General features: G+C 35.0%; 2 protein-coding genes across 4 annotated transcripts in view; both read right to left on the bottom strand.

Moving 5' to 3' along the window:
* Positions 1 to 234: 234 nt before the first annotated feature.
* LOC135106942 (DET1- and DDB1-associated protein 1-like) lies at positions 235 to 4,640 on the bottom strand. Its single transcript, XM_064016398.1, has 4 exons — positions 4,503 to 4,640; positions 3,458 to 3,596; positions 2,195 to 2,253; positions 235 to 2,066 (listed from the first exon to the last, which is right to left on the bottom strand). Exons 1-4 carry the CDS (start codon positions 4,503 to 4,505, stop codon positions 1,962 to 1,964), a joined length of 306 nt encoding a protein of 101 aa, XP_063872468.1. The 5' UTR covers positions 4,506 to 4,640; the 3' UTR covers positions 235 to 1,961.
* A 2,130-nt stretch (positions 4,641 to 6,770) lies between these two features.
* LOC135106943 (armadillo segment polarity protein-like) overlaps positions 6,771 to 11,096 on the bottom strand; it is a 34,851-nt gene continuing 30,525 nt past the window's right edge. For all 3 annotated transcript variants that reach the window (XM_064016399.1, XM_064016400.1, XM_064016401.1), the window contains one exon: positions 6,771 to 8,938. In XM_064016399.1, the coding sequence (XP_063872469.1) occupies positions 8,727 to 8,938 (212 nt within the window). In that variant the 3' untranslated portion in view covers positions 6,771 to 8,726. The remainder of the gene's footprint in view (positions 8,939 to 11,096) is intronic.

The following is an 11,096-nucleotide window of genomic DNA, read 5'->3' on the forward strand; positions in this document are numbered from 1 at the left end:
GAGAGAGAGAGAGAGAGAGAGAGAGAGAGAGAGAGAGAGAGAGAGAGAGAGAGAGAGAGAGAGAGAGAGAGAGAGAGAGAGAGAGAGAGAGAGAGAGAGAGAGAGAGAGAGAGAGAGAGAGAGAGAGTTATATTCAGTTACCTGCTGAAAAGGATTACTTATGCAAATGGTTTCAAGTACAGAGACTAATGTAATAAACACTGACAACTAACATAGGTAACTAAAACAGGATCATCAAATTAAGAAATTACACATATAATTGCTCATCACTTGGAATTTTAATATGAAGGATTTCTGTTTATCCAAGGCTCAGTTAAGTTTTGGGTGGTAATTTTTTTATAGAACAATGACTGCTCAGCAAAGAACAGTCTGACATCTCACCTTTGGATTCTTCTCACATAATACAAACATACACATATCCCAGTTTATGAATGCTCCTTGGTTTAAGTAGATACATTTTTACTGTGTGAAAGGAATCTGACACTATAGCTATTGTTTCTTTACATGGCAAAAATTAAAGGAAATGCCTACCATTTTTTTCATATCACCTGCTGATGAAATCACTTCACATCATATAAATTTATCACTCATCATGCAAAACAGTCGTCTCTTATCGACATTATCATGAATAGTGATAACCATCATCTGCAAGTAAACCTGAGTGAATCAGATTGGGATAAGTGTCTAATTTCGCTGGTTAGTTCAAATTCTCTGATACCACGGAATAACTTGTGTTTCTGTTGACAAACATCGTCCATCAAATGAAAACTATTCACTTCAAAACTTATCTAAGTATCATTTCAAGTATCCTGTACATGTTGTGTGGAGAATAATTTTGAAATGATGAGTCTAAAAAATTTGTATATTTATTAGCATTACTGGATCACCATTCTTTTCATAAGAAGAGTTCCTGGTATTATATGTTATGTAAGACATGTACTGTCAACAGTAACATAACGAAAATGCGTAAATTGACAAAAGTGTCACAAAATAAACTTTAAAAATAATAGTTATGCTTTTCAGCAAATAAACATGGTTTTCTGAAAACCTGATTAATTCAGCAAATTCTTTTGTGTGAACAAAGGATACAACCCTGAGTGTGCTGAATTAATTATGTTCCACTGTGCTGGATTATATCAGAAGCCTACACTTTGTATGAAACATTTTCTATGTATATTTCTTGGTGCTAACCATAAAATTTGAAGACAATGAGTAAGAGATTCTCATCAATGACTTAAGCATTTACTCATTTCATGAATATCAACACTTTTGCCTTTCTTACCTAACTCTCATTTTGCTTGACCTCTCATTCACTGTATCAGTCATTCTGCTTAAGATATTCATCCTAAAAGCTTTTTGCCATTAGTCCTCTGTAAATATATTAATTCTTATTGATGTATTATGAATGGCTAGTGTTCAAAATGCTTTTATTCCAATTTATCAAGAATTTGCAAGCAGAAAGATGTGTAAATTTTACAAAAATGTACCCCTAATCAAAGAGTAATGAAATGTAAATGCTCATTGCCTGGATCATTTTTGCCTTTCATAAAAAGATGATGCATTCATTGGTGCTAGAAACAAATACAATACTCATTGAGAACTAGGGAAGACATAGTTGTTCTTGAAAAATATATATTGCTGCAATTTCTGAATCAGTTTATTAATATAGGAAAATAACACTCCTGTCCTAAACTGGTCAAAACTATGATCATTATCTACCTCACTTATTCCCTTTTATCGAGCACACTTGAAAAGTCTATCTCAGACTAATAGAACACAAATCCATTGCTAACTTGTAAAATACAGACTGTTATTTTGAAGTTTACATATAAATATCAAACTTCCACTTCAGGAATGATTATGACAAGCTTGGCTGTTGCTGTCGTATTCATTCAACAACAGAGGCTCCATTCTATCATTCTAAAAAAAATGAGTAATTGTCATGAGGGTGAAGGTTGTGGCTAGGGTGAGTCAGTGGAAGGACCTGGTTCTAAACGGGGCCTTTTGGTCCTGGGGGCTTCTTCCTCATTGCTGCCAGATCCTGTCTCACGTTTCTTCTTGGGACACTGCAAAGTATGTGAATGTAAAGAACGTATTCCACAAGAAATTAGTGATGATCTGAACATGTTTTATGATGCATCACTATAATTCACATGTTGTATAATCTATCAAGATAAGTTGCCTCTTAATTCACCTTCTTTTCCCATTGCTGGTGAAGGTACCGCAGGAGGATGTTTGTTTTTTCTGTCACAACTGTGGAAAAGCATAAATATCACAAAGTCTGAAATTCAACAATGATAAAATACAAATATTCATTCACCAGCACAAACACAGACAAAAGGAAAAATTATGAAAGTTGACTACATGTCCCCCACACTCAACTTGGTTACTGGTACTGTCTCAGATTCTGCATGATTCTGTCCTGTAAATATATATAAAAAAAAAAAGTCTACTATTAAACACATTTAATAAGATTCAAAGAGCATGTAAAAAGGAATTATAAAAAGGAATATGAGAATTTTTGTATTTTTTTCACAAGCCATACATCAGGAGAATGTACAGCTGAGAACTTGAATTATATAATTTAATTTCTCTGGTACAAAATGTTTTCCCTAAGAAAAGGCAACAAAGCAGGCATCCCCTAGTATGACCAGACCAGTACTGTGATAATGATAAGATCATCATTCACTTCTTTCACATGATAAAGTATGTTTGGTTTCTTCCATGAAACTGAATGAAGTCAGCAATAGCACAAAAACACAGTCAGCGCAATTAACATCCGAACCTCACAAACTGACTGCAACTTTGTTTTTGTAGGGAGAGAAAAGTGGAGGTGAAAGAGGAGTATGAGAGGAAAATAGTCATGAATTAATAGACATATAGTAGGAGACAATAGTTCAGCAGGCAGTTCACCCTGCTCACTACATGTTGACTACAACCTTGTATGGCTGGGGTGCTGCTTGGCATTTATTTAGGTGCCATGCACATTTTCAAGGTAAGTTTTTATAAGAATAATACATGATGAAGTTTATTTTCCTCTCAGCATCACTTTCTGGAATATATCTTATACATACTTGAAATAGTTTCTACTCATTTGAGAGATAGTATTTTCATGTTTTCTTCCCTAAACAATCATATAGGAGGTTCTAGGCTTGCTATGGTCCTGAATCCTGCCATTCTGTTCACAAAAAAAGTTGGTACATGATTCCAGACCAGACCAGACATTGATTTCTTCCTGCTGACACCCAGTATTGGAATAGAGAATCTGAAAATGGCTATGTGAACAGAAAATCGAGAGCAAGGCATGAACACAAACATATGGAAATAACTAAACAAAGTATGATCTACTTAAGCATTTAACATCATTGACTAGAATCATTCATGGTATACATAATTAATATATAATCTTTTACATTTCTAACCATATTGAATCTCTGTAAAGAAAAATAATCCTTACTTTCTTGTGAGCCAGGACTGTCCTTTGTTGGAAGGTACACGGGTGGCTTTTTGTAAGATGTCCGCCCAGTGGGGTCACCTTGAAACTTGCTGAAATTCTTTTCATTATAAACTGGCAGTCCCTTGAGAAATGAGGCAGCCTGGAAAAATGGAAAAAAATTAACATAACATCAAAGCAAAATTCAATTTATCATTTTACCACCTTTAAATCAATCTCAAGGCCTCAGTGGACAAACAAACGAGAGAGAGAGAGAGAGAGAGAGAGAGAGAGAGAGAGAGAGAGAGAGAGAGAGAGAGAGAGAGAGAGAGAGAGAGAGAGAGAGACTGGAGCTGTAACATTTTGTACAACAAAGCATGTATTAAGAATATGATCTGCTTGACTGCCACAGTAGCAGGTAAGACAACTGAATTTGGGACCCCTTGTCCCAGAAACTTTATCACCATCACGAAAAACAATATATATATATATATATATATATATATATATATATATATATATATATATATATATATATATATATATATATATATATATATGTGTGTGTGTGTGTGTGTGTGTGTGTGTGTGTGTGTGTGTGTGTGTGTGTGTGTGTGTGTGTGTGTGTGTGTGTATATATATTTTTTTTTTTTTTTGAGATGCAGGTGTTTTATGACGTACGTTGCATTACACCCCCTGTCGCTAACTTAAGGGCCGAAGTGTGACAGGCCAGCCCAGCAATATCCCGTATCCTTAATGGCAGAGGAAAGGGACCAGACAGGTTGACATTCGTATACTACGTACTACATTATACGATACACACATCAGACATCGCAAAAGAGACATAATAAAGCAAAGGAATTTAACATCAATACAATAACAGAGGTGTCATGTTTACGTGCCCGAAGGCCAGCCTGCCACACCACTCCTATACAACACACCAGAGGCCCAACTGTTGCTACTTCGTCATCTAACACACTACGTAAATGTCCCTTCTGTCATGACCTGTCACTTATCTGCTCAACATAGCCTCGGGAAGAGTAAATATAAACAAGGCCAGCAACCCTACCATGTCGTCGCTCCCTGGCAGAGGCTGGTCGTGGTCTGTCTCCCAGCCCACCAGTGCTCTTGATCTTGGCCTACTCAAGGCTTTCAAAAGGACTACTTTCAAAGGCTACAAGTAATATTATTTGGTTCTCATAACTGGTTTTCCCATTGATGGTGTAGAATTCTTTCAAACTATCATCAGAATCAAAGTAGGTGAAATAAGATGCTGAAACGTTTGAGAATGTCTATCCCTTCTTGATATTATTAGTAACTAGTGTTTTTTTTTTCCTTAAGTCAGGCCTTCACATCATCATCTTCTTTCAGAAAAAAAAAAAAAACATAACCCAGCATCCGACTTTCTAATCTTGATACCATTCTAATTACACGATCACCACCATAGTTATCATATATATATATATATATATATATATATATATATATATATATATATATATATATATATATATATATATATATATATATATATATATATATGATCAATCTTTGCGGTACTGACAAACTGCATTCTTTCCAAGTACTCCTTTTATATGTAAAATATTTCTACCGGGTGAATATTGAACTGACTTGACACCTGACAGTATGCTTTGCTCCTAAACCTCCGATAAACAGAAATAGATTTTACAGTACAAGTATTAAATTATTCAGAATGATGAGCTCTGATATACATATATGTGTACGTAAATTGGTCGCAATGATGGCATTCCCCGTCCTCTCCAAGTTTACTCTTTTCATTATCAATCATCATCACAAACTCTACGCTCTACATTTGATATACCGCATTCTTTCCTAGTAGCTACTCTTCATCTCAGTCATCCCCCAGCACAGACTCGGCAACATCACCATCCACTTTTTATTTATTTTTTTCTTCTTAATCATTGCTTTCATTATCACACCCCACTTCAAGCAGAGTGACTGTGGTATTTTCTTCTATAGATATTATTTATTTATTTATTCATTCATTTTTTTCCCCGTATCAAGGTTTGCCAAGTGCTCATAAAATAGGGGAAACCCAGCTCTTAATTTATCTCTACCACTCCACTTAAAAAATAAATAAATAAAATAAATAAATAAATAAATAAAATAAAATAAATGGGAGATGGGAAAGTGCAGATCTGTTTGGAAGCCAGTGCTCTACGTAAATAATGCTGATTTCCTACTTTACAAACGAGGAAACATCCAGTTTTTCGTAGTTTTGATGATATTCTTGTGCAAGTGCATGCTTCAGCAGGTACCAGAAGAAATCAGTTGCAGAATTCTTACACTCAGATGATCGTATTAAGGATGCTATTCTTGGTAAGCGTATTGCGATGTTAATTAGTTTAAATTATATAACATCCTATGATACAATATACATAGGCCTGGATATGGTCTTTCTCTCCTACTCGAGTCTTCCGTTTAGATGGATAGGTGTTCAGTTTATGAATTTGGTGAACTGAAACAATCTATGTGGCACAATTCAAAAAAGGAAACCGAGTTGCAGTAATTTAGCAGAATCCAGTCATTTGTCATGCTCCAGCCTGTGAGGTTAACACTGAAAGAAAAAAAAAATCGAAATGTTCACAATGTTACATCAGTACTTCAAGACTCATACTGTTCTCATCAAAATCTCTGCTTCATCTTTAAGTAAAGCAGTATTGAAGAAATGTTGCTGCATCATTGTGGATGGCTATCTCAATTTGTTTTTATAAACCAAGTTTGGATTCTACCCATGCAGACCCAAATCCAGTTCATAATTCAACTTGGAGATGAATCCAGATGTAGTCTTTAACTGTAAAGTCAATACTGATTTGGAGTCTCCACTGAGATGTCACATACATTTGATACATACATGGTACTTTTGTGGAAGAGGTGATTTTTTTTTTTAAATGACTGCTTTACCCCTATTTTTCACTTACAGTAAGTAGCCTGTTAGCACACTTACCGTTCATCTTGGGAATAATCTGTGTTCATCTCTCTTGAGGTATAGAGGTCTCTGTGATTGTCAGCCCAAAAAGTAAGTTAATAACATTGTTTATTACAGTATATCCTTATTTCTTACAAGGGGATAAGAGAGTGTTGTGAATTAGTGTGAATGTTGTGTGCCTTGTCTTAGCTATCCACATCTTTAGGAGACAGCCTTGGTATATTTACACCTTACAAATACAATACAATTTAGTTATAAATACTGTAGTACTAACCTTGAAATGACCAATCAGTTCTTTAGTTGGGCTTGTTGAATGTCCTCTGTAACTCCACCAATAACTCAATACAAAGGAGAAAAACAATGATATAAAAAACTTTCATATCTATTAATCACTTCACTTACAATGGATTATCTGATAAATTGATACACAGACTAAAAATCTAACATGTGGTGAAGGAGGATACACAGAACAATCATAGGAAAATAGCTACACCCCTTAGCATTTGAGAGAAAAAAAAAAAAAATGCATAAAAGTTTACTCCAATATTAACTATATACTAGGATGATGTTATTTGCCTTTGATTGCCAAATTGAACACAAGGTAATATTCATGACTAAATACATTCAAGGAGTATACTGTGCACCTGTAGTGCTGGTGATGGTGGCAGTAGTGTGTGTCAGGTCTTACACAAATGCACAATGTACACCTGAAATGTTCCTTCTTGATAGTAGTACAAGATGGGAATCTACATGACTTCACTGAATTGCTCATAACATTATATCTAATACTGTGGCACATTGCAAACTAATAATATAAGGTGGTGTAAATACGTATCTATAAATGAGGATATTGGTGAATATGAACAAAGGATTACTAAGTCTACATTTGTCCTGAATGATTCAATAAAGCTGAAAATAGAGTGAATAGATACTTAATTTTTCATTGCCATCATATAATCTACTAATGCAGATGCAGAATGGCAACCAAGAAGACAATGACAGATGAAAATGCATGTCTTGATAAAGGTATAATGGTATCTCACTATGGCCTGCTACTCGGTTTGTACAAAGTATAAGAAGCTTTACTAAAATCTATACAAAATCATAGTTACTCTAGTAGGAGGGTCTAAGCTACACTCTTTTTGGGCTCCATACCCCATATCATCCATACATTACTTCATATACTGAGGATGCTGAGCTCACAATTCATTCAATACATACGAAAGCACAGAGGGATGCTGTTGGAGTTACCTTGACTCAGATGAGTACCACAGACCCCAGCATTTGTTCCCTGTGGAGCCTGATGGTGACACCTATTATTTGACATGAGCTACAAAAACCTTATACAATGGGAGAAGCATTTTGATAGAAAACATACACTGCATGATTGAAGTATTCTATACTCATATGTGATTGTCCTTAACAAGAAAAGCTTAGAGGTCTTAGTAAATATATTCTACAGGCATCATCTCTATAGTATACAAAGAATCACTATTACAATCAAGCTAACAGAAGAATGGTAAAAAAACATGATGGTCCAGTACCAAAACACTGCATATGTGAAAGAAGATCACATGCTCTAGTGAGCATACACTGATGGAACATGACAGCTGTGATGGTTACCATATATTCAGTTTTTACAAAATATTAAGAGAAAATTATTTACATTCATCAGAGCCATCATTATATTTTGTATTTGGCTGGTAATGTAAAGACAGCTTCTAACTATAATGACTAAACTGACACTTTGTGCTGCAAAAGATTTTACATTACTGAATCTCTTCATTTACATTCATTACCTACAGCAAACAATCCAAAATCCACCAAACATTGACTAAATGCACAATACAAAACTTAAAAATGTAACAAGAGCTGCTTCTTAGCAGAGCAATACAGCTGGTTTGTAAAACTTCTCGAGAAAAATGTATCTGCTGCAGCACCTGAGATATGAACATGATGAAAAAAAAAGAGGCCTCTCATTTCATTAAAGCAATGTGAATATTTATAAATAAATTGCAAAAAAAATTTAAATTACTTAAATATGAAGATCTTTTAAAAACATAGCCAGGATCAACAAAAAAAATACATCAAATGTTACTTATTCTGCTGAATGATGAATTACCAAACTTTGTAAATTCTCTCACCTTTAAAGCAATCATCACACCTCATTTGGATATGTTACTTTTGCTCTCACTGCCAGCCAGGACTACCACTTTCCCAGGCTTAACTTGGGACTGGCCTCTCAATTGAGGTTGACTTAATTATGCACTCATACTAGAATTCTCCCTCTCTTCCTTTAAGTCAATTTTGAGTGATGCTGGCCTACAGATCAGTATCATACCAAGCTGCCATTTGGTTGTTGTCTCGAGGAGGTTGTGGAGGTATCTGCTGGTCAAATGTTAAGTCTGGGTGGCCTTGGTGCCCTGGTGGTAAGTCTCTGGGGTCTATAGGGCCATAGTTTGACCCTGGGCCCCCATGCTGGGAGCCAATATCCAAGCCCTGCATCGAGTCCACAGGCACATGGTCATAGCCGCCTGCAAATTATTTACATATTAAAACAAAGTTAATGCCACTTTACATATGATAATGAAGCATTTGAGAAAAGGATTCTGAAAATATTCAAGGAAAGCATCTATTGGCTGGTTTTCATTTGGTAATTTTCTTTGCCTTTCCAGCTTGATGCAGGGTGGTACATGGAAAACTTTTAAACATTTATTTATCCTCCACACCGAACAATTTCAAGGTTTTCATTAAGCTGCTCATATACATTAGAAATGTTACCCATTTGACTGTTGTTAGTATCTATGGCTCCTTCTCATCTTTCAAGGCCTACATTCTTCTCCTGGTATCTAATCCAAAGATCATAACTATTTTCCCTATGCTTGGGATGAAAAAAAGTTAGCTCACAAAAGGAGCTTAATGCCATACCAAGCAATCCAGTGATACATATGTTAATGTTTCTATTTAAGCAGGTAAATTAACTATTTTTGTAACCAGAATTTAATCACAAGTGGTAAGTTTACAACCGAAATTCTTTCAAATAAGAGTCCTCTAAAGTTAAAATTATGCATTTCAACTTAATTTCACCAAACCTAATTCATTCAATGCTAGAAATTTTCAACAACCTAACTACAGTAATACATCACATGAGTGGTAACTCAGTATCATGACATCTTGCATCTTATTAACTTTCCCAGTAACCCTAGTAGCAGGGCAAAGTAAACATTCCTACATGGCTGACACATAATGATTACTTGTCAGAATTATATTTTAGTGTAGAAACAAGCTTGTGTCATATGCATCCAGCCATTAACACATGAATACTATTTTAAAGGAAGGTTCTATGTTCACATGGGTCAACCTTTCTCTGTCACCTGACACCCTCCATGGTCATGTGCAACTTGTCCATCAATTATTTTGTTTTGTAAGTCGTCTCTCAATGTCATCCACTCTTCCATGGCCACTTGCATTCTAACTTCTACATCCAAATGCTTAGTATGCTCATGCATATAATGTCTATAATGTTACACATCTACCTGATTTGGTACGTGTGCACCACCAATCAATACCAATATATACAAAGATACATGGATCTTGCTCTGATTTGTACCACTCATTAAAGCACAAGTAGAATACACATGCCTGAAAAGCTCAAGTTTACCATCAGCCACAATAAAAGATCAATACAGTGATGTATGCTCTGTAACCTGCATGTACTAAAATAGCTAAATTCAATGAAGCAGACATAAATGCAAAACCTATTAGTGTAACACAGGGTCTAATAGTACCATAACCTTGTGCATGGTAGGTTGTCAATGGTAATCACAATACCAAGCTTTTTTTTCCTTTTTCTTACTTTCAATAGCAGGACAGCACAAATATGTGAACTAGTTAGTAAACATTCCTTCAGTATACTTCTAGTATGTAAGTATCTGAATGAAATATCTTTCTTGCAGATGATTTTCTCTATATAATGCAGTGTATACAATGCTTGTGGAACAAGTATGAAATTAAGAGCACAGGTCTCTTAACAATTATATGTAAATGCAGCCAAACTTTAATTTAGGCTGTAGACTAGGGTTACATGAGACTAGAGCCCAACTGAGACAATCAGTGAATCCACAGCCTAGCTTTAAAGCACCACACAACTCTTAAAAAAAAAATAAATAAAAAAAATAAATAAAAAATAAATAAATAAATAAAAAAGATAGATATAAATATTGGAAAACACATTATAGGAGATAATTGGTACAATAAATCTAATAAATCAAATCTGGTTTCTCTTTTTTAAGTGTATCAGGGTGTCTGAATTATCCTATATAGTGCTGGATCCTTACACAAATAATCTTCTGGCTTCCTACATTGGCAGGTTGGTATTTATATGGGGTTGGCTTCTAAAAAGTCAAGCCACAAATAATTCAATAAAACCTGAAATATAGGTAGCAGGTGGTGGGCCTACCATCCCTCCACCATCTTGTCTAGTCAACCAAACCACATCCTTTAACAAACTAAAATACTCTCAGTTTGAGTGGAAAGAATGCAAAGCAGCCCTCTCTCTATATCCTTATTTCCAAGAGAACCACACAATCTTTCATTATTGACTCAAAAGAAAATAAAGAACATAGGAGAGATTAATTATATATGCATATTCAAATGGAGAGATAAAACCCATGAAAAAATATATATATAACC

Source organism: Scylla paramamosain, chromosome 14 (genome assembly GCF_035594125.1).
Source record: "Scylla paramamosain isolate STU-SP2022 chromosome 14, ASM3559412v1, whole genome shotgun sequence".
Lineage (NCBI taxonomy): Eukaryota > Metazoa > Arthropoda > Malacostraca > Decapoda > Portunidae > Scylla > Scylla paramamosain.

Coding starts and splice junctions, on each gene's coding strand:
- LOC135106942 (XM_064016398.1), bottom strand. Junction 2,254..3,457: donor CAGTCCTGGCTCACAAGAAA/GTAAGGATTATT, acceptor GCTTTTCCACAG/TTGTGACAGAAAAAACAAAC. Junction 2,067..2,194: donor ACCAGCAATGGGAAAAGAAG/GTGAATTAAGAG, acceptor CATACTTTGCAG/TGTCCCAAGAAGAAACGTGA.